Source organism: Carettochelys insculpta, chromosome 1 (genome assembly GCF_033958435.1).
Source record: "Carettochelys insculpta isolate YL-2023 chromosome 1, ASM3395843v1, whole genome shotgun sequence".
In the NCBI taxonomy this organism is placed as follows: domain Eukaryota; kingdom Metazoa; phylum Chordata; order Testudines; family Carettochelyidae; genus Carettochelys; species Carettochelys insculpta.
The window spans coordinates 231,557,816-231,580,770 of NC_134137.1; the positions used below are offsets into that span (position 1 = coordinate 231,557,816).

At 52.4% G+C, this 22,955-nt stretch overlaps 2 protein-coding genes across 4 annotated transcripts; both read left to right on the forward strand.

Annotated features, from left to right (window-relative positions):
• The first annotated feature begins 29 nt into the window (after nt 1-29).
• Nucleotides 30-9,592, forward strand: LRRC23 (leucine rich repeat containing 23). The gene is made up of 8 exons (XM_074983613.1): nt 30-165; nt 1,346-1,464; nt 1,626-1,738; nt 3,440-3,693; nt 3,801-3,931; nt 8,097-8,233; nt 8,888-9,110; nt 9,458-9,592. Exons 2-8 carry the CDS (start codon nt 1,366-1,368, stop codon nt 9,494-9,496), a joined length of 996 nt encoding a protein of 331 aa, XP_074839714.1. The 5' UTR covers nt 30-165; nt 1,346-1,365; the 3' UTR covers nt 9,497-9,592.
• A 369-nt stretch (nt 9,593-9,961) lies between these two features.
• ENO2 (enolase 2) lies at nt 9,962-21,494 on the forward strand. Of its 3 annotated transcripts, none has more exons than XM_074983610.1 (12): nt 10,036-10,131; nt 13,811-13,913; nt 15,271-15,366; nt 15,634-15,692; nt 16,499-16,568; nt 16,923-17,056; nt 17,242-17,464; nt 18,841-19,038; nt 19,159-19,360; nt 19,603-19,711; nt 20,088-20,146; nt 20,486-21,494. In XM_074983610.1, exons 2-12 carry the CDS (start codon nt 13,829-13,831, stop codon nt 20,553-20,555), a joined length of 1,305 nt encoding a protein of 434 aa, XP_074839711.1. In that variant the 5' UTR covers nt 10,036-10,131; nt 13,811-13,828; the 3' UTR covers nt 20,556-21,494. The 3 variants fall into 3 exon arrangements, with proteins under 3 accessions (XP_074839710.1, XP_074839711.1, XP_074839712.1); XM_074983611.1 differs by lacking the exon at nt 10,036-10,131 and adding an exon at nt 11,525-11,640; XM_074983609.1 differs by lacking the exon at nt 15,634-15,692 and having other exon boundaries at nt 9,962-10,131.
• Nucleotides 21,495-22,955: the final 1,461 nt, after the last annotated feature.

Here is a 22,955-nt window from a genome sequence, read left to right on the forward strand (position 1 = left end):
ATTACCTCCCATCCTCTGTCCTGATTTTTCACACTTGCTGTCTGGTCACTTTAATTTGTGGTGTGATTCCTAGGTGACAGATGAACTAGGGGAGCTGGGACTTAGGAGGCACATTGAACATTGACTACACCAGCCTAAATCAGTCCAGTCTCAGCATGGCAGAAGGTGAGTCCCAGCTTCTGTAAGAACATCAGGGCTGTGAAAAACAAAAAAGCAGTAAAGTAGCACTTTAGAGATTAACAAAATAATTTATTAGGGGAGCTGTCGTGGGACAGACCCACTTCTTCAGACCCTACCTCCACGATCATGGCACTAGTGCCTTGGATGGAGGGACTAGCTGCACTCTGGAGGTGGCAGCCACTCACTGACTCCTAGCAGGGCCTGGCAAGGACGTGTTTAATCTGAACACTTTCCAGCTGATACTGGTAAACGCGGGGGGCGGGGGGTTCAAAACGGGCGCTGGCACGAGTGGGGTGCTGGGAGCCACCCAACCCGGAGTAGGAGGGAAACCTCGTCCAGGCGGGGCTGCGGCTGCAGCTGCACGCTAGTGCCGGCACCTAGGGTCCATAATGAGCCAGGCGGCGGCGCCACGTAGCAAAGCGCAGCTCCCTCGACCACGCGCCGCCTCCCGCCGCCGCGCAGAACTGCGAGCGCCCGCAGCCTCAACAGCCCTGCAACGTCACTGCAGCCGCCAAGCCCCCAAAGCACAACGCTCCACCCCTTCATGCAAATCACGCACCGCCTCCTTCTATGAAGCGCTGGCCAACCAGCTTCGGAGCCTCTCCACGGTCTGGCTCTTGCCAATCTCCTGGGGACTTGTCAATCACTAACTGTTGCCATGGCAGCAGATCCTGGCGCTAGTTCCCACCCCTCTCCTAGGTTTCCATAGCAGCAGTAAACACACCCTCCCCTCCCCGCAGGCTCCTGCAGCAGCTCAGAGCTGGGGTCAGACCCCCTGCCCCGGTGGAGGTTTGGGGGGCAGGTTTGGGTGTCCTGCTGCCAGTCCGGGCCCAGGTCACTCCATGGTGCAGGGTTGGCGAATGGGTCTCTCCTGTGGGCACCAGGCCCCTGTGGCCGCAGCTGGTGTGTCCTCAGGTGGTGGATGTGTCTCAGGGCTCTGGGGGTGCAGCGAGGTGGCAGGTTCTCAGCAGGACTGGGGTCTGCATCAGTGCGATTGGGAGCCTTTGGAGAGACTGAACTCTCGCGTCTCAAAGGGGGGCCCAGTGCTGGCCCTGGCACAGCAGCTGGGGTGTGCAAAGCTCTCCTTGCTGCTGATACACTGGGCTTCCCTACAGGGGCTGCCGATCAGGCTTCTCTAGCTTAGAATTAACTTCTCTTGTAACAGGGCTTTTTTAGTCCTTGAGAATGTCAGATGAGGAGTTTGATGATGACTACAGTGCCAACGAACAGGAAAAAGAGGGCGAGGAGGGGGAGGAAGAGAAGGACCCAGCAGAAGAGGAGGAGGTAAGGGAGCCATGCGAGAGGACCCAGAGAATGAGGGAGGGAATGAATAGGGGGACATAGCTGTTGGGGTGAGCTGGGAAACTGAAGCTGTCTCATTTTCACTGATGTTTTCTCTACTGACAGTTTGTTTCTGTCTCTCTCCTCCCCCCCAACCCCCCTAGAGCTTGGTCCCCTGCCTTCTGACAGAGGAGCTCATGAAGGAAGGCCTCTCTCTCTTGTGTAAAACTGGCAATGGGTTGGCACATGCCTACGTGAAACTAGAGGCAAAGGAAAAGTGAGTGTGGGAACAAGCACAGTCAAATCCTCCTTCTGATTAGTGTGGAAATGGATTGCCGGTCCCAGTAGTATGGGCTTCTTTCTGTGTGGGCTGCCCTGGTTAGTGGGCATCCCACTCAATAACCTGGACAGATCATATTCTGGGTTACCTGTGGCTGCGCCCTGGGATAATGGCAATGGATATGGCCTCTGGGGCTTTTACCTCGTTAGTGGCCCTCAATATCTACATAGAATCTTCCTGCTCTCCCAAGTCTAACCTGGCAACAGGAGATAACTGGCCAGCTGGCATTCAGCTTGTTGGGTCAGCGTTCCTGTGGCCCTGTCTCTCTGGTTGGACTCCCAGGTTGTGGCTATCAGGATATAATGGTCTGCTGAAGACCTCCTCCCAGTTAGCCAGCCCTGAGCTACCTCTGAGACACCGTATTCCAGACCACTGTGATCAGCAGAGTCAGGGAGCTGCTGGGATACAGTATCACCATTCAGAGTGACACAGCAACTGGGTAGACAGGGCAGGTGGACCGTATCTACACTTACAAAAACTTCGGAATGGCCGTGCTAATGGCCAAATCGAAGAATACTAACGAGGTGCTAAAATGAATATTCAGCACCTCATTAGCATGCCACTGGCCACGGCACTTCAAAAGTGCTGCAGTTCGCTCACCCAGGGCTCGTCTACATGGGGGTCCATTTCGAAAGGACCCCGCAAACATCGAAATCCCCTTATTCCTATCAGCCAGCAGCATGCTAATGAGATGCTGAATGTTCATTTCAGTGCCTCATTAGTATTCTTCAATTTGGCCATTAGCGTGGCCATTTTGAAGCTTTTAGTAAGTGTAGACATAGCCATGGATAGTTAGATCAATGGTCCAGGAAATGCCCTCATCAGCTCTTTCTCTGTATAGTGGGGTGGCTGAGAACAACTCACTCCCCTACCCCAGCTATGCTCTTTGCATTGATTTCTGGTGCTGTTCAAGTGTCACCATCCCAAACTCAGCAGCCACCTCAAGAGTCTCCCTCCCTCAGCCGCCAGTTGCCTGTAATCCATGGACCCAAATGTGTCCTGGGGAGGACATTCTTGGACGTCTGTGGAACTCATATCGCTGGGAACTGAGCCCCACCTTGGCCATGCCCACCAGGCACTAGAGAGACCGTGTTGTCTCTAGCTGTTTTGTTGGCCAGGGTGGAAAATATTTTCTGCATCCTGTTCTTGAGAAACCCTACCGAAAAAAAAAAAGGCCAGATAATCAGGAGAGGTTGGGGGCCTCAGGAAGTTGGTACCCAGGGAAACTGCCCTATTTGCCTGGTTCTAGAATCAGCCTTATCGCTAATTGTGCATTGCAGCCCCCTGGCCCTTCAGCTTGGTTCTTCCTGGTTGCTCTCTTTTCCCCACCCAGTCCTCAATGCTAGGACCCCTCACTGAGGGGTTATCCCTTCAGAGCTTCTCTGCTGTCTTCCCCATAGTTTCTGCCCCTCCTAACAGCTCAGGACTCTGTCTCCAACCCCTCTGCTCACCCCCAGTCTGCCTGCTCCCTCTTTTTGATGCCCAGAGAAACTTCTCCAGACTAGATCTAGGTAAGCGGCAAGAGGAAGTGACTGGCTCCCCAGAAGTGGGGAGGGACAGAGTGGAGGCCAGCTCTGGGAGGAATGGGAAGGGAAGAAGAAAGGTGGATGTCTGTTTCACATTCTCATCCTGTGGCAGGGACCTGACAGATATCAGCCTTCTCCAGAACTACATTCACTTGCGTTACGTGGACTTGTCAGAGAACAAGCTGAGAGATCTGTCTCCGTTGGGCAGCCTCATCCACCTGCTATGGCTGAAGGTGGATGGGAATCGGCTGACCAGCCCCCACCTGCCAGAGCTGCCCTACCTGCAGATTGCCAGCTTTGCCTTCAACCGCATCAGGGACACAGATGGCATTACCCATCCACGCCTGGGCAGCCTCAGCCTTAAAGGTGGGTGTGTGCCAGGCCTCACCACAGAGAAATGCTCTTTGCTATGTGCGGGGAATGGAACACTGGAAGGATTAACCCTTTGGTTTCTTTCTTCTCCTGTCACTCAGGGAATGAAATCCAGGTGATATCAGGTCTGGATCTGGGGAAGCTGACAAGCCTGCACACACTGGAGCTGCGAGGAAACAAGCTGCAGACCACAGCGGGGCTGCATCTGCCAAAGCTCAGGAACCTTTACCTGGTAAGAGCGCCTCACCTCAGGGGCACTATGCCGCAGGGAATGTCGTGAAGACTTTGTTGGGGTATCTGTGCTCCAGGGTGGTAGGAGGCCATCACTGTTCAGCCTTGTCAGCCTGAGAGATTAACTGGTTTCTAAAAGGTCAGGAAGGACACGGTCAGTTCTTTGGGGCAGATTCTGTGACCTGTGCAAAGGGAGCAAAAACCACCTGCAAATTCCCAGCAGAGAACCTGTTGGCACGAAGCTTCTCCCTTTTAACGTGGCCCCTGTGGTGCCTTGGGTAGTGGTGTAGGCGAGAATGGCATCCTGGGCCAGGCGCTCTCCTAGGCTTATGTGCAGCCTAGGAAAGTTCCTGTCCTGCATTCCCTGGTGTTCTCACAGCCCAGAAGGCAATAGAACTACCAGAGCTACTCTCTCCCTGCAGGGGAGTGGCTGGGAATATGCAGCAGGTAAAGGACTGCAGGTGCTCAGAGCCCTCCCAGCTAGACCTGCTCTTGCAGCAACGAGGCATGTGGCTCCCTCTAGCTCCCCACTTTTGACCCTGTGACCCTCACTCCTATTCCTGTTTTTGCTTAGTTGTCACTCCCCCTGCCCCCACCCCTGAAATACCTGAGATCTGCGTCTTGTGGCTCCTTCTCTTAGGCTGGGGAGACGGACCTTTAAATGTGGGTGAGCTTGTGCAAGGGATGTGGATCACTCTTGATCCTGGCTTTTGACCCTGTGATCTTCATCCCTTTGTTTTTCCTTTGTTGTCTCCAGACCCATTTGAGCTTTGAGTCCAATAGCTCCTCCCCTAAGGCTGGGGCATGAGACTTTATATGTGGGCAGGCTTACAGAAACCCATCTAAAAGGATTGCATCTTGGAACAGCTGGAGCTCGAGCAGCCAAAAGGAAAAGCTATTCTCAACTTAGTCCTAAATAGCATTTAGTGACAGGCACTAATCACTAAGTAATAACTACAGTGTAACTAGGTTCAGTGTCCAAAGGGCAGACAGGATAACAAACAGTGACAGTGACCTTGAGCTTCACAAAGGGAGATTTCAGTAAACTCAGATTAGTCAAAATGACCATAAGTTAACAGTGAAAGAAGTAAACTCCTGAGATTTGGCAAGGATGCACCCTACCAAAGCAGAGTTTTAGGAACTGGGGAACCTTTTATGAAAGGAGAAGCCAATGCTGGAAGAATGGATTCCACTTAAGCCAAAAAGAAACCAGATTGCTGGCATGTGCAATTTAAAAGGTTGAGAGGATTTTGTAAATTAAGGGTGGGAGGAAGCCAACCTGTGTAAAGGAGCACGTATTTTGGGTAGAAACACCCCTCAGATATGAGTTTATAAAAAGGGATGCTATGTCCTTGTAAAAATAGGAAGAAGTTGGGGAAGTCCAGGTAGGAGCTAGAGAAGAACAGTCAAATGCAAAAGAAGGCAACCAACTGAACATTGACAGAATGAACAAGTGCTCATACACAGATGCTAGAAATCTAAATACTAAGAGGATGAACTAGGGTGTCTGGTATTACATGAGGAGATTGATACAATAAACATCACAGAAACATGGTAGAATGAAGATAATCAATGGGACACAATAATACCAGGGTACAAAATACATAGGAATGATTGAATAGGTGGCGCTGGTTGGGGAGTGGCACTGTATGTAAAAGCAAGCATAGAGTTAAATAAAGCAAGACAATTCTTGATTTAGTCCTAAGTGAAGCACAGGATCTGGTCCAAGAATACAGTTGAATCACTTCATAAGACTGGTCATAATATAATTAAGTTTCACATCCTTGGAGGGCAAAAATGACAATGCTACCACAGCATCATTTAATTTCAGAAAGGAAATGAAGAAGCTGCTTAAATGCACATTAAAAGATACAATCACAAGGGCAAAATGGCACCAAACCACATGGAAACTATTTAAAAACACCGTAATAGGGCTCAAACAAAAGGTATACCCCAAATAATAAAACAGTAAGAGAACAAAAAAAAAAAAAAGCCACCATGGCTGAACAGCAGACTTAAAAGCAAAAATATGCCTTAAAAACTGGAAATAAATTCCTAATGAGGGAAATAGGCTCAAAATTAATTAGAAGTGCCACTAGTTAAAGACACAAAAACTAACAAAAAAAACCAAATCAAGCATATCAGAAGCAGGAAGCCTGCTGAACAGTCACTGTGGCCACTGGCCAATGAAGGTGCAAAATGAGCCCTCAAGGAAGACAAGGCTGTTGCAAAGAAGTGAAATGAACTCTGCATCACTCTTCCCTGTAGAAGATATAGAAGAGAGCCCCAGAATCCAACCATTTTTTTTAGGAGACAGATCAGAGGAAGGATCTCTGACTAAAATGTCAATAGAGTTTTGGAACAAATTGATAAAGTAAAGAATAGTAAGTCCTCAGGCCCAAATGGTTACACCCAAGCATTCTGAAGGAGTTCCAGAATGAAGTGATTGAAGACATACCAATAATAATCAACTTCTAAAATCAGACACTGCTCCAGGGGGTTGGAAGGTAGCAAATGTCGTACCTAAAAAATTCAAGAGGTGATCCAGGGAATTACATCCCATGTATCTGTGTCTGGCAAACTGATTGAAATTATAATTACAAGGAGGATAATAAAATACCTGGAAGATCATGAGCTGATAGGATCTTGTCAGCTTGTGTTGCTAATCTCTGAGGGGAACTTGCGCTGATTTCAGTTGCCTATTTGAGCACTCAGTGTCTGCAGATCAGCCCCCGTTCTCAAATCAGACGGCAGAAAATGAGGAGCACACAGTCAGTGAGCACTTGTGAGAAGTGTGGTTGAAGTGCTTTGCTCAGCATCATACAGGAACTATGTGGCAGAGACACAGTTACAGCCAAATTCTCCAGGGCAGCCTTAACCAGGAGACTGTCCTTTCTCTTCCTACAATTCCCTCCTTCCTTCACTGCCTGCCTTCCAATTTCTGCAACAAACAACAATAGATCCATCGGGAAACAGCCTCCTGCCCTACACAGCTCTGATTTCCTCCCTGAGCAGCATCCATCCTATGCATGGAATGGAGCAAGGGTACTCTGCTTATGTCATTGAAGACTGCATCATAATGCATATGCGTAAGAGGGCTGAAATAAGTTTGCACAGGCTGTTTTAATTATGGCATTTCTTAACTTTTTTGATTGAGACTTTAATAATGTTCTTTTAACGTGAAGTGTCATTAGCAAGGTTGGAACCTTTGGATTCACTGCGCAAACCTCTACTGCTTCAGTTAACGAGGTAGCTGATGACAGCATAGGTTGCCATTCTCTATGTGGACAAGCAGTGGAAGGGTTTCACAGACTGACTACAACTGTTGGAAAGAACAAAATGATCAGACACATAGATGCAAATGCTTTGCTGGGGAGGAGTCAGCATGGCTTTTGTAAAGGGGAATAATGCCTCACCAATCTAGGAGAATTCTTTGAGAAGGGGGGTATCAACGAAAAATGTGGACAAGGGTGAGCCACTGCCCACAATGTAGTTGAACTCATGGGATAATGGGAAGGTCCTCGCATGGACTGGTAACTGGTTAAAAGACAGGAAATAAAGGGTAGGAATAAATGAGTCAGTATTAGAATGGAGAGAGGTATTTAGTGGTGGTATTTTGTTGCCCTGTCACCCAGCCTTCTGCGACCACTTTGCAACTTCTCTAATCTGCTTCAGTTTAACATTCTTGAGTAATTTTGCATCATTTGCAAATTACACCATCTCATGCTTTTTCCAGATCATTTATGAACATGTCAAACGGCTCTGGTCCAAGACCTGATCCCTATGGGGCACCTCTGTTTACCTCTCTCCACTCTGAAAATGACTCATTTATTCCTGCCCTTTGGGCAAAGAACCCTAACCTTTGTAGTCAAACCCTGAATCAGATTATTTTAGTCCCCATCCCTAAAATACTGCCTGCAGCAGGAAAACACAAGGCCTTGACTCTCCTATCCTAAATAATTGCACAGCATAATTGTTGGGCTGTTAAACAGTTGCTGTGTCCCACCAAAGAGAAAGCTGCTCTTTAGAGCAATGCACTGGAGTGATGAATATGTGGAGAGTGAAATGAATTTTAACAATATGATGTTATTCTGATTTCCTCTTCCCTTTCTCCAACTTTCTTCCTTTTCCCACCTGAACTTCTCCTCTCCCTCCCCAATGCTCAGGCCCAAAACTTCATTACCCACCTCGAGGGTCTGGAGGAACTGGTGCAGCTCACATCCCTGCATCTGCGTGACAACAAGCTCGAGACCCTGGATGGCTTCTCTAAGAGCATGAAATGCCTGCAGTACCTCAATCTGCGGTGGGTCCTCTGCTGATCGGCTTTGGCCCCAGGGACTGCTCTGGAATTCTGGGAACCCTCTGCAGGCAATGGGACTGCCCTCCCCAGGGCATGCTAAACTGGCTGCTTTGGAGACATAAATGTTCACCAGCAGGAGGTGATAGGCTGGTCTTCCCAGCCCACTGGTCTCCCAGGGCCAGGCCCAAGCCATCACAGTGGGTCCCAGTGCTCTCAATCTTCATCCACGTCGGGATGCCAGTCTTTGCCACCATGTTCCTTGGGAGAGATTGGCCCCTCCAAATCCATCTCAGATCTCCCCTGCTGCAACTTGTACCCTTTGCTAAAACCTTTGGTCCCTCTTTCCTCTCCCCTGCCCCTGCTGATGACTGCACATACCTTTTCTCCTAGGTATTTGCTGCACAGGGGAGACGGTGACACTGGCTGATCCAAAGGGCTGTCTGTGCACAGAGGAGACACCCAAGGAAACCCAGAGAGGGGCAGTTTTTTCTTTTTGTCTGTCTCAGTTTGAGGAGCCCCAGATATCAGTCCCAAGTGCTCAGGACTGTCTGCTGATGAGTCCCTTTCAACGGGTTTCTGTCACGTCTGTTCAGTTACTTTATAGTGATTTTTGCTGGGAGAGCTCAATAAATAGAGTTTTTCTCTCTTGCTCGGCAGGGGCAATGGCATTCTGAACCTTCAAGAGATGGCAAAGCTGCAGGTGCTGCCCATGCTGCGGGCGCTGGTGCTGATGGACAATCCCTGTTCTGATGAAACTGAATACCGGATGGAGGCTCTGGTGCTGCTTCCCCATCTTGAGCGTCTCGACAAGGATTTCTTTGAGGAAGATGAGCGGGCAGAGGCTCAGGAGACACGGCAGCGACGCCAGGATGAGGCACAGGTTACAGCAGGGGAAGGGAAGGGAAGATATTGGTGAAGGAGAAGGACTAGTGCTTGTCAGTCTGAGTGTCTTTTCTTTTAGATGAAGAGGGAACAGAAAGCCTAAACTTCCCAAAAGTAAAGTGTCGGGAGTGAGCACAGTGTGTGAAACAGCCACTGGATTGGCTAGAACATGCTGCATCATGTCTGCCCTCAAAAATGGCCTGAGGCATGCGACCCTTTAGCTAATGAAAAGGTCGGCCTGAGGAAACAGAAGAGTTTTAAAGCCATGCTCCACAAGAAGGGGAAAAAGCAACATCTGGAGCCATCCTTATTAACCTCCCCCTTTTCTTTCTTTCTTGCCCTCAGGAAGTGGAGGAATCTGCACAAGGGGAAGTATCCGAGTGACCTGCCAGCTGTCCGTGATGCTCCTCTGCACACGGTGGGGCAGGAGTAGGTGGGAGAGGGAGCAGGACTAATGTTCTACAGCTCAATGTATTTCGCTCTTACAGACCCTAAAGTTACTCTACCAGACACTCCCTGTGTCTCCTGGGAGAGGTTGGAGTCACACACCCCTTATGCTGCCCAAGGGAATGCAGTTCTGTTGCAGTCAGTGGAGCAGGCTTTGCTCTTCACAGGCCCCCAAAGGAGGAGGGGGGCATTTAAGGCTTGTGCAGTTTGAACTGTGGAGCCTGAAGCACCTGCAATATTTTCAGGTTTGAATAAAAAGCATTAATGAACCTGGCGTGAGTGCAGTTGGTTATCCAGGCCCCCTCTCCTTTCCTCTCTCTCCGAGTCTCCGTCTCTCTCTCTCTCCATTCTCTACGTGCTGTTTGCAAAGCTTCTTCTAAATCCTGACTCATCGCAGCTCTGGGTCACATGTTGCTGCCTCGGCCCTATCAGGGGCGTCTCCATCCTGCTGCTGCTGCCGTTGGCTTAGAGGACACATCATCTCCCCTTGAGGTCCTGCATCCTTCCTCAGCTCCATCCTCCTCCTTCCAGCAGCACTTTCCCAGTCTCTCGCTCACAACTGCCCTAAGAAGGTAAGTGTCCCCCTCACATCCAACATCCCCCTTGTGCTTCTCTACACTCCCCACCCTGGGACCCCCAGCACCTTCCAGCACTTGGGTCCCTGGAGAAAGGGACCAGGCAGAGAGGCAAATAAACTAACTAAACTCCCCTCACTTCTTCCTCCTGTTTTCCCTTCCCCCTGCATTCTCCCTTCTCTGCTTCCCTCCTTTCCTTCTTAGTTTAATATCACGCAACAACCCCCCTCCCCACCCGTCGTTAGCTGTGCTACCTCACCAAGCTGCAGGACAGCACAGCTGTGCCTCTCCATCTATGTATTTGGGGAGGGTTCAGCCACCAGAGGGAGGTTCTGTTCCCAAGGACACCCGAGGGAGACGCTGTGGCTGAGAGCCTCGCTTGTGGGGCAGCTGATTCCAGATGTCTCTGAGAGAACTTGGTGCTAGACAGGCACTCATCTGAGGTGCTGGGGGAGGGGAGCCCGGCTGGGGGAGACCTGCTTTGCTGGGATCAGGCTAGTTTCCCAACCTAGCCGGGCACAGGCAGCAACACAGAGCTGCCTCCCAAGGGGAGGGAGAGGAATTGCTGCGTGCGACATCATGTAACTCACAGCCCCACGCCCCGCTGGGGGGCAGTGATGGGTGGAGATGGCAGCCAAGAAAGCACTAACGGCAGCAGCCACAGCACTGCAGCAGCGGCGAGCCTGGGGGAACTGCAGCAGTGCCAGCTGCTTTTGAGCAGGGCCCTCCCAGTGCTTGCTTCTGGAGGACTGCAGCAGGCTTGAGGGTCTGGGGAGGAGGACCGGGCAGTCCTTGCGCTTGCCCGGCTTGGCAGGCGGGGGTGCGGGGAGACGCTGCGGTCAGTTTCCACACCATGCCCTGGCAGTATGAACTTCCTTGGTGGGGTGCCAGCCTGGGGGAACACTACAGCGCCCGTGAAATCCTCCTTCCAACAGCGCCCATTTGCCTGGCCACCAGTCCCTGTCCTTGCACTGGGTGGGGGCTCCAGCCTGCCCATGCAAGGGCCTGTGCCCCCTTCAGACTGCAGCTGCTCCCTTCTTCTTCCGCTGTGCCTGAGTTCCAAGCTGCAACTCTGTTCCTATCCCTTATCCCGGCTTATCCGCCCCTGACCTCCTTTCAGGGCAGCACTGCTGGAGCCAGCGAGTTCCGTGTGGCGCTTCCGCCATCTGGGACCCGGGAGGAGGGGAGCTGGGCCCTGAGGGCCCAAAAGAAGCAAGGAAGGCACAGGACAGAGGGGAGGGGGCAGAGGAACAGAGAGCGTGGTGGGGCCATGGCAGTGCAGCATGGCTGATGTCTTGTTCCTCTGCTGTCCTTGAGCCAGCTGTTCCATGGCCTTTGGCAGGACTGGGGAAAAGAGGAACACAGGCAGCCTGGAATGGAGTTGGCAATGCTGCTGCTGAGGCTGGGACGCCTTTAGCCAGTTCATGTGTCGTCGTCAGGGTTCCACTGTGCGGACGCTCACACAAGTGGGGTCGGCCCCTCCGCGCCCTCCCACTGCCTGCCAGGGTAATGCTGGGGCGCTGCCATAAGGGAAGCACACAGCTGCAGGGCTCTACCCTGGGGGAAGTGCTAGTGGGTCTGACAGACTGTGTGAGGAATTCGGCTTGCAGAGCAGCTGCTAGGGCAGCTGACGGGGATGCCAGCCCAGATGGTGGCTGTGAAGGGAGTTGCAATGGGGAGAACAGCCCTGCGTGGGCTCTGGAGACTCTCAGCTTCACTGGCGGAGCTTTGCCAGCACTGGAGACATCCCTGTAACAACACTGTGATTTGCAGGCGTAGGAAAACAAGCTTCAGATCAGCTCCTGCCGCCAGTGGGGGCTGTGTCTGGGCTCCCCTCTGCTCCAGCACATACGCTGCACACAGACCTGGTGGGAAACCTCAGCCCAGCCCCACTGTGCCTTGTGCTGGGTGATTGTCCCCAGGTAAAGGTTTTGCAGGGTTCACTCCCTGAGCTTTCCTTCGGTTCAGCTCTGGGTTGGGTTTCAAATCCCCTCTCAGAACTGGTTAGCCCGCGGGGTGGGGGATTGAGTCTGTGGGAGGAAGGGAAGCAATAGGAACTGGGGCATTCAAGGGGCTCCCCTGCCCAGCACTCTGAGGCCCACCTGCCTTCTCACCCATCTGCCGGACAAAGGGCCTGGCAGCGACTCCAGGGAGTGGCACCCCAGGGCAGGGAATGGGAGAATTCAGTGCAATGCCTCCCTCACAGACCATGGGCCCTTGAATGCTCCAGTTCCTGTGCTCAAAGACACCTCAGTGATGGGCCCCCCCCCCCGCCTCCCCAAACACCCCTGCCGAAAGCAAAGGGGCCCAGTTTGCAGCCCTTGAGGCTTTGAGATGTGACCCTCAAGGGAGACCATAGGTCAGAATAGGGTACTGGCGTATGATGCTCTCTGAGCTGTGCCCTGCAGTCTAAAACTGCACTGTTTGACTCAACCCCATCCCTGCATGCCAGGAGCCAGGGGAGCTGCCTCCCACTGCTTCCCCTGCAGCCCCATTAGCGGCTCTGCTCCGAGCTGGGAACACCGCAGTGATGGACTTTCCCTGGCAGCTTGCCGGCTGCCTTGCAGTGCAGGGAGGAGAAGAGAGCTGGATGTGCCACGGCCAGCTTCCCTGCCATGCTGTGGGAGCCTCAGGGGGAGCAGGAAAATCATAGGCAGCTCCCCTCCCACACAGCCCAGGAATGGGAGAAGCTGAGAGCTACTGATTAATTACAGGGACTTGATTCTGTGCCCCCATCTTGCACCAGCGGGCCAGCTCCCAAGAGACCCTATCCCAGCTGGGGAGAGCTCCTGCAAGCTCTGGCCATGCCTCTCCCCATCCTGACGTTCCTCCCCCTGGCGCTAGGGCCTCTGTGCAGGGAGAGGGTGGCATCAGCAATGCCACATCTCCACCCCCTGGGCAGGGCAGCTGCCTTGTGCTGCCCAGGCAGGAAGGGAGCAAAACATGGCAGCGATTGGCTGTGACCCCCCTTCCTGTTTTGCAATGATGAGTTCAGTGACCAGGCTGAAAAGATTGGACAGCACTGCCCCAAACGGGCCCCTCCCCTCAGGAATCACACCCATGGGCTTTGGCCAGCAAGTTGCATGTCTCCCCTTGGCCATGGCTTCCTGGAGCCAGGTGGGTTTAGCCCTCCTGTCCGCAGAGCCCCACCCCTGCAGCCCCAGAAGGGTTTCTCTGGCTCGTCTCCAATGTTGTAGCTGCACTCGGGCAGATTCCCAGCTTGGACAGGCGCACACACGTCAGCGACTGCGTCCAGCTAGTGCGCGAAATAGAGCAGTACGGCCGTGGGATGATTAGTTGGGGGTTGGTCCTGCTTTGAGAAGGGGGCTGGACTTAATGACCCCCCTGAGGTCTCTTCCAGCCCTGGGATTCTATGATTCCTGGTAGCATGAGTGATGGCCTGAACTAGCCACCCAAAGAACAAACCTGTACTCAGGGCTGCTAGCCTGCGCCGCTGCTCACTGCTGCCCTGGCTCATCACTGTTTCAGTGCACTAGCTCAGATCATTCTCTGCTCACTCGGACTCCTGCCCCAGCTCCCAGTGTGGACATAGCCTGAGTCCTTCCAGCCTGTGACTGGCATTTGGGGAAGGAAGGGCCCAGTTCTAAGAAACTCAGAACCGAGCATCTTCCGTTGTTTCTCCTCCCGTCACTGCCCCTCTCCAATTTTTCTGCAGGGGAAGACCAGGATCACCATGTCGATTGAAAAGATCCATGCCCGGGAGATCCTGGACTCCCGCGGGAATCCCACCGTGGAAGTGGATTTGTACACGGCCAAAGGTATGTGCAAGAAGGTGGCCAGAGCGTGTGTGTCCGGGCTGGTCAGCCGCTGGAGGCAGCGGTGTTAGTTCAGGTCTGTGACCATCAGCTAGAATATAACACCCACAGGCTCAGCAAGCTTTGTCCAGTCCCTGGCCAGGCCCCTGCCCCGTGCAACACCCGTGGGCCGGACCACTTCACGCCTGCTGGTGAACTGACTGCTAAGAGAAAGTGGCTCCCTAAGTTGTGACTTTAACACATGAATGAGCATGTGTGTGTGTTTGTGCTAAAGTGTGGGCGGTGCGTGTGCAGCTGTGTCTGTCACTGCAGCACCCTGAGAGGAGAGGGCGCGCGCGTGCACACACACACACGCACACACACACACACACACCCATATAGTTCATGCTCTCTGATAGAGCACTTCTCTTAGCACTGGCAGGAGAGGCCCAGGGCTTTGGAGTGGAAAGATCAGTTTGTGGCTGGATCCCTAGCTGGGGGTGTGCGTGGATTCACTAGTAAATGTGTGTGTGCTCTGCAGCACCAATATTCATTACCCTCCTGCAGGTGTAGCGTGCAAGCAGTGCTGAGTTGGCACGTGAGTGCCAGAGAGAGAGACTGACTGGAAACTGCAATGAAACTGCTGAATTCTGTGTGTATGTGATAGGTTGTGGAGCTGTATGTGCAGTAGCAACTGTCTGTCCCAGAGGCTGTTAATGCCCATATGGGTGCCCCTGTGTCTATACAATATCACAGAGGCGTGCTTCTCTCTCCAGCAGGCATCTGCAGAGTCTAGTGCGTCTTCAGGCACAGCCATGGTATTGTGCCTTGCACCTTTGTAGATTTATAAGCTGGAGTTCTGTGCATACATGTGGAAGTGCCCTGGCCTGTTCCCATCTGTGCACATATCCATGTGTGTTTGTGTCAGGTGTCTGTCAGCTTCTAGAGCTGAATGATTCATTCACTTCTTTAGTCAATGAAATACCAACACAAAGGAGAAATTACTCATCAGCCATCTTCAGCCTCAGACTCCCTAGCAGGGGTGGAGACTAAGGTGCTGGAGCAGGAGACAGAGGAGCAAGCCTCCTGTGCCCTAGCTCTAGTTCAGAGGTGGAGGTGGAGCTAGTGGGTGTACCTCAGAGAGGCGGTGGGCATCAGGACACTGTGGTTCTCTGTGTGGCTCTGCACCTGTCTCATTACCTTTCCTCTCCTTGCACCACGTTTGTCCCCCCAGCCCCCACGCACATTCTGGAGTAATGCCACTACCCAAACAGCCCGTAAGCTGTAAGTTTCATGGAGGATAAGCAAAGCCAGAGATGTGCAGGGGCTTGGAAGCTTCCCCTTTGCCTCCTTTTTCATCCCTGTGTTTGTTCTCGCTCAGGCATGTTCCGCGCTGCAGTTCCCAGCGGCGCTTCCACCGGCATCTACGAAGCTCTGGAGCTGCGAGACAACGACAAGTTCCGATTCCTCGGCAAAGGTGGGGACGGTTCAGCTCCTGCTCCCCCTCCCTGAACCGTCGCAGGCAACGTCCAAGCCCCCGTGCTCTTCGTGTGCATTCGTGTGTGTGCGCTCATCCCTGTCAGGGCTGGACTCTTCACTCCACGGGCCCAGTTTTATGCTGGCATAGGCCCCCTGACCTCAATGCAATCACACAACTCTAACGCTGGTGTGACTGAGTGGGGCATCGGGTCTTGAATCTTCCTCTGTCTTTCTCTTGGCCTCACCTGTCTCTTCCCTTCTCTAGGGGTCCTGCAGGCCGTGGATCATATCAACAGCACTATCGCCCCAGCTCTTCTGGGCTCTGTAAGGATTTCCCTTTATTCTCCTTCCTGGGAAGTTGATTTTGATCTCTTGTTCTCTCGTCTCTTTCTGCCTCTGTGTCTCTCTTCATTTCGCTGACTGGATGGGCTTATTGCTCTTCCCTGTGACGTCAGGGACAGCCCCTCACAGGCCCCTCTGTGTGTGCGTGTGCGTGTGTGTGTGTCATCAGCAGATCTCTGCACCCTAGGTGGGTGGGGTTTTATTCTATACTGCTCCCCCCCATACGCCAGTTACCATCTGATCTGGCACCTCTCCAGCTGCCCCTCATTAGAAGACTCCCTGCTTCTTTCACACCTGTGCCTCTTGGAGCACTGCATTCCTCATCCAAAGCCTCCATTCCCATTCCCATTTGTCTCTCCCCTCACCATCTGGCATTCACACTGCTACTGCCCAGGGATTTTGTTTGTGCCAAATTTAGAATTTCCCATGACGTTCCGTGGCCACATCAGGTTGTGACAGTGCATGAAGGTCCTAGGGTGGCCAGTGCAGAGGTTTGCCAGGATCATCCTTTTATTGAGGTAGCCAGTCTGGGAAATCTGGAAAGGAGCTTAATATAGTTGTCCAGTTTCACAGGCTTAGGATCTCCCCAGATGTCCCTGGTTTTTGTACCTGGCATACCTACATGGCCCAGACACAGAGCCAGTTCCTCACAACCAGGGCAGAGTGGAACGTACACTGATTCCATGTGCTGACCACAACACAAGTGTTAAACAGTAACACACACAACTGTCTCTCACCCATGCTTCTTTCCCCTGCTTCCCTTCTTAACAGACGTGTCTTTTTGACAGGGCCTCTCGGTTGTGGATCAAGAGAAGATAGACAACCTTATGCTTGAGATGGATGGAACAGAAAACAAATGTAATTCCACTGTTTTTTCACATGGGAAATAGAATAATAGAAGAGTGTGGGGAGATCCTGCAGGGCAGGGCTGGAATAGCAGAGGGGCTGCAGGGCAGGGCTGAGGGGCACTGGCAGAGCTGTGAGGGGAGCCCAGGGCTGGGATAGCAGAGGGGCTGCAGGGCAGGGCTGAGGGGCACTGGCAGAGCTGTGAGGGGAGCCCAGGGCTGGGATAGCAGAGGGGCTGCAGGACAGGGCTGAGGGGCAGTGGCAGAGCTGTGAGGGGAGCCCAGGGCTGGGATAGCAGAGAGGCTGCAGGGCAGGGATGAGGATGTTTGGAGGGTTCATTCTTCCCTGATTTTAAAATGTCCACAGCTAAATTTGGAGCCAACGCCATCCTGGGTGTCTCTCTGGCTGTGTGCAAGGCAGGTGCTGCAGAGAAAGATGTGCCTCTGTATCGACACATTGCTGACCTGGCTGGGAACACTGACCTCATACTGCCTGTGCCCGTAAGAACCTTCTGCCCCTCGCTTCAAAGGCCACCTGCAAATAGACCATTGGTGGAGGGTGGGGAGCTGAGCACCCAGAACTATGGGAGCATGGAGATTCATGCACCCACTTGGCAGAGGACCCCTCCTGTACAGGGCCGGGATATTGACAGTTTCACCCCTGGCTTCTTTCTGGACTTTTCCAGGCCTTCAATGTGATCAACGGAGGTTCCCACGCTGGGAACAAGCTGGCAATGCAGGAATTCATGATCCTGCCCGTGGGGGCGGAAAGCTTCCGGGATGCCATGCGCATTGGGGCCGAGGTTTATCACAACCTCAAGAGCGTAATCAAGGAGAAGTATGGGAAGGACGCCACCAACGTAGGGGATGAAGGTGGCTTTGCCCCCAACATTCTGGAGAACAGTGAAGGTGAGAGATAGAGGGAGAAGGGAACAAAGCTGGGGCTCAGGGCAGGCTCACAATACCCTACCCTATCCATTACCCAGAACACCTAGTTCCTAGTTTCCCTGGGGGTTCCCAGTCTGTCCCTTGGTGCAGCAGCTCTCCAGGCTCACAGATCCCTCCACCTTGGAGGACAGCACCTGAGCACCTTTCCCTGGGCTTTGTTGCACTCCATTCCCAGTCTCCTCTAAACATTAGCTTCCCTCTGGAGCTTACAGCCCTTACACTCTAGCGGACAGTTCTCCTGCCCTCCTCCTCAGTCGTGGCATCCTTCAGCTGGGGTTTGCTCTTTGAGTCAGACCCCAGAATTTCAGAGTGTCATAGAATCATGGAATCCTTGGGCTGGAAGGGACCTCAGGAGGTCATCAAGTTCAGCCCCCGGCTTCCAGCAGGATCAACCCCAACTAAATCATCCCAGACGGGACTTTGTCAAGCTGGGACTTAAAAAACCCCTAGGGATGGAGATTCCACCACTGCTCTAGGTAACACATTCCACTGCTTCACCTCCCTCCTGATGAAATAATTTTTCCAAATATCCAACCCACACTTCCCCTCTGTAACTTCAGCCCAGTGCTCCTTGTTCTGCCGTCCATCACTACTGAGAACAGCCTCTCTCCATCCTTTTAACTCCCCCTTCAGAAAGTTGAAAGCTGCTATCAAATCGCCCCCTCATTCCTCTCTTCTGCAAACTAAATAAGCCCAAATCCCTCAGCTTCTCCTCATAGGTCATGTGCTCCATCTCCCTAATCATTTTCATTGCCCTCTGCTGGACCCGCTCCAATGCATCCACCTCCTTTCTATACTGGGGGGCCCAGAACTGGCTTCCAGATGTGGCTTCACCAGTGCCAAATAGAGGGGAATAATCACTTCTCTAGATCTGCTGGAAATGTTCCACCCAATGCACCCCAATATTCCCTCTTGGCTACAGGGCACACTGCCAACCCATATCCAGCCTCTCATCCACTGCAATCCACAGGTCCTCCTCTGCTGCACTGTCACTCACCTTCCAGCTTCCAAGGCTTGGCACTCTTTCTGGGACTGAGGAGCTTAGCATGCCTAGTAGGGTACCCCCAGAGCCAAGCAGCCAGGGACTGTTACCTCTCTGCTCCAGAACATGGGGTCTTGTGATATTTGAACCCAGCTTACATACTCCCATTCCGTACTCTGTCCCACTGCAAGCTCCTGAGCAGGGTCTCATGAGAGAGGGACCATTAATCTTGCCTGCCTGACCTCCTTCAACTGTGCCTGACCCTCATGCAATCAGATATCTGGGGCTCTAGAAGAATTTTCCCAGCCTGGATCAGCAGTGACCGAATCTAATTCTGTCTCTCTTCCCATCCCAGCTCTAGAACTCCTCAAGGAAGCCATCGACAAAGCTGGCTACACTGAGAAGATTGTCATTGGCATGGACGTGGCAGCATCTGAGTTCTACCGTGATGGCAAATACGATTTGGACTTCAAATCCCCTGATGACCCCAGCCGCTACATCTCTGCAGATGAGCTGGGTGACCTCTACCAAAGCTTTGTTCGTGATTACCCAGGTGAACTACTGTGCTTTGTGACTCTGTAATGCTTAGTGTTCCGGGATACAGACCCCCACAATGCTTGTGCACGGGGATGCGGGGCAGCTTTCATACGGCCATCTGCCCCTTTCTCTGCAGTGGTGTCCATTGAGGATCCCTTTGATCAGGATGACTGGGAGGCCTGGTCCAAGTTCACAGCCAACGTGGGGATTCAGATTGTGGGGGACGACCTGACGGTGACAAACCCCAAGCGCATTGAGAAAGCAGTGGAGGAAAAAGCCTGCAACTGCCTCTTGCTCAAAGTTAACCAGATTGGATCGGTTACTGAAGCCATTCAAGCGTGAGTCCACCCAGCCACCTGCTCCCTGCACCAGTCTAACTGCAGCACTTTCTACCCTGCTTAGATAAGCAGGTGCAGGTTTTGTGGCTGGACAAGGCCTTGGTGCCCTTCACCGGTGGTAGAAGTCCCCCGGACCACAACTGGGAGTGTGGGGGTGGCAGGGTCCCATCCCTGGCAGGGTCCCATCCCCAGCAGGTGGAGGCACAAGAAAAATGAAACACTGACTTCATTTCTCCCTGCAGCTGTAAGCTGGCCCAGGAGAACGGCTGGGGGGTGATGGTGAGTCACCGGTCTGGAGAGACTGAAGACACCTTTATTGCAGACCTGGTTGTGGGCCTCTGTACTGGGCAGGTATGTGTCAGCTAAACTCAAATCCGGGTCCTGGGGGGAACTTCAGGAAGGCAGTGGTGGCCTGGGAGGGGGGCCCAGCTTAGGGCAGTCAGCCCTGGGGTCCTCATTCTCCATGTGGCGTGGCAGAACAGCACAGAGCTCTGTAGCATTTCACACGGGGCCAGAGCTCCAGCTGCTGCCACTGCAAGTGGCAGTGGTGGCAGCCAGAGCTCCGGGCCCCAGGGTAACTGCCCCCGTTTCCCGCCACCCCACCCCCACTGCTGTGATACTGAATGAACGGAGCTTGAATGCCCCTGCTACCTCTCAGAGCAAATTGAGGGCCCCGTGTGAGGCGCTGCAGGGTCTCACGCTGCTCTCTGGGGTGAACATTTTACAGATCAAGACGGGAGCCCCCTGCAGGTCTGAGCGACTGGCCAAGTACAACCAGCTCATGAGGTGAGCGGCCCTGGCCGGGAATGCGAAGGTGGGAGAATGTCTCTCTGGCTCCATGAGGGGACAGACTCCTGGAGGAGGGAGGAACTGACAGTGGAGGGAGAACAGGGGACTCCAGAACATGGTCCCAGAAGGGTCCCCCAGGACTGAGTGCAGTACCCCGGGTGTGCTCAAACCAAAGCTGACCTGTCTCTCCCCGTCCCAAGTCATGGCGCCTCTCTCGGCGCACTTACAGTGGCCTGTTTTCCCGCTCTGTGTGACCTGCTGCAGCTCACTGGCTCCTCGTGCCCTTGCATTGAGGCTCTGAGTTGCTTGCACTGCTTCTCTCCCTTTCTCTGGCAGGATTGAGGAAGAGCTTGGGGACGAAGCTCGCTTCGCTGGACACAACTTTCGTAATCCAAGTGTCCTTTGAACGCTGTCCTTGGCGCACCGCAGCTCCTCAGCCAATTCCCAATGCACAGACTCTGAAGCCACCTTTCCCAAACCATCCCCTCCTCCTTTCTCTGTCTCTTTCTCTCTTCTTTTTCCACCCCACCGGCTGGTCTCCTCTCCCCTCAGATCCCTGAGTGCAGGTGTCGCTAGCTGGAATTGCCCAAGAGAAAGATAAGAATGCGGCTTCCCCTGTCTCCTGCCTGGAGGTGTTGTCAGTGTGTCTGATGGTGCGCTGTGTGTATTTTCTGTCAATGCCTGGGTCTCTTTGCGTCATTGTGTTTGGATATTAGATTGCATAAGCATATTTGCTGGTGTTTATATTTTGCATGTGTGGTGAGTAGATGTGTGCCCAAGTTTGTATGGTGTCAGGTTGAATGTATTTCCTGTTGTGTGGTGTGCTGGTTAAGTGCGAGTCTGTCTGCACATATAGTTCTGTTTGACTGAATGTTGTCAGTGGCTGTTTGTTGTGGGGGTGTGGGTGTCTTTGTGTCCATGTTCCGAGTGTGTCTCTGCTGATCCCCAAGTGTCCTTCTGCTCCCGGTGTGTCTGTGCTGAAGTGTGCTGGAATCTGTATGGTCGACACTGAGTGTTGTGTTGAGGTGTGTTTGGCTGCACTTTTCATGAGCTTTACTGCTATGTGTAACTTGCCTTGTGTGTGCATGTTATGACGCTCTACGTTGTTTGCTTCATGAAGTGTTGTGGGTCAGTGAATTGTGATATGTGGACATGAAAACACACACACACACTCATATTCTTGATTGCTTCCCTTGATCTCATTCTCGCTGTCTCCCTCTCCCCAGCTCTCTCTCTCTCTCCTTCACCCCCTGTTTCCACCCAGCACGTCTGCTTTGTCCTTTGGACAATCCACCCTTAACTGAGCAAAAGAGAGAAAAACAAAACCCTAAACTCAATTAAAATCTATCTCACATCTGAGCCCCTCGGCTCAGCCTGAAATTTCTCTCTTTGTATTATTTCCTGGGAGACAGGAACCTACAGCGGACCTGATGACAGTCTTCCAGTGTGTGAAAGGTTGTTCTAAAGAAGAGGATGATAAATTGGTCTCCTTTTCCACTGGAGTCAGGATAAGAAGCAATACATTTAAATTGCAGCAATGGAGATTAAGGTTAGACATTAGGAAAAGCTTTCTGTCAGGGTACTTAAGCCCTGGAACAGAAGCTATGGAATCTCTGTGTCATTGGAGGTTTTAAAGAGCATGTTAGACAAACACCTGCCAATGATGGTCTAGATAATATTTAGTCATGCCTCAGTGCAGGGGATTGGATAACATAACCTATAGAGGCGCCTTCCAGCCCTACAGGCCTGTGATTCTATACTGCATGGAGTTTGGGGAAGTAGAGCAGAGGGAAGTGGTAAGGGGAGGAGAAAGGGGTTCACCTCCCAATGCACACCAACATACACTCATTGCTCCTGTCCAATAGACCCTCCTCGTGACATTGTCAGAGGAAGTTCTCTGCAGGCAGTGACTCACTGACTAGGCATGTGTTTATAGACCTAGAATGCTCTCCGAGCCACCACATTTTAGAGAGGGAGCCTGAAGAATATCTGAGGTAAGAGTCGGAGCTGGGTGTCAGGTCCCACCCCCGCAACCTATGTGTCAACCAAAATAATGTCCCAGAAGGAGAAGTTGTGCAGAGAATTTCAATAACTCTCCCCTGTTAATTTAATGTGGGTGGGAATCATAAGCAGGCCTCAGACTGGTTAGGCTGGAGACACCTGCTGGTGACAGGTCAGAACTGCAGCTATTTGGGACAAGATGAAAAGATGAGGCCTGAAACAGGCGTCAAAAACCTCTTATCGAGGTAGATATTTCATCTGTGACCTAGTTCAAAATGGGATGGTGCCCACCTAGAGGTGTCAGGCTGATCTACCCACACCTGTCCAAACGCAAATGTAAGCCCACCCCCCCAGGTGCTGATCATCATGATGTTTGCATGGTGCCTTGGCCGTTCCCAGGGTTTGTTCCAAGTCTGCCTTTGTTCCTTGGATTTGAGGAATGAGGTCAGAGACTGCAGGAACTGAGGGACCTAAAAACAAGCTCATCCTGACAGAGGCCTGGTCTGTATTATTGTGTGTGAATTCCACATGTGGAATCAATGAATCATGGTCATTTTGGTGGAAGGTTTTGAAGCATTGCACAGGTTCTACTAGCCATCCACTCTTTGTGAGGGGCCATCAGCTGGGGGATCCCCTGCTAGTAGGCAGAACACCCCCACCAAAACTGAGATAAAACCTGGGACCCCCAAAACTAAGGGAGGCAGAACGCATGGGTAATACAGAGGCAAACAACATCCTCACCGGTGAGATTTGCGCAGGAAACAATGTGTGCCATCATTATCAATGAGCCCATTCTTGCCAGTAT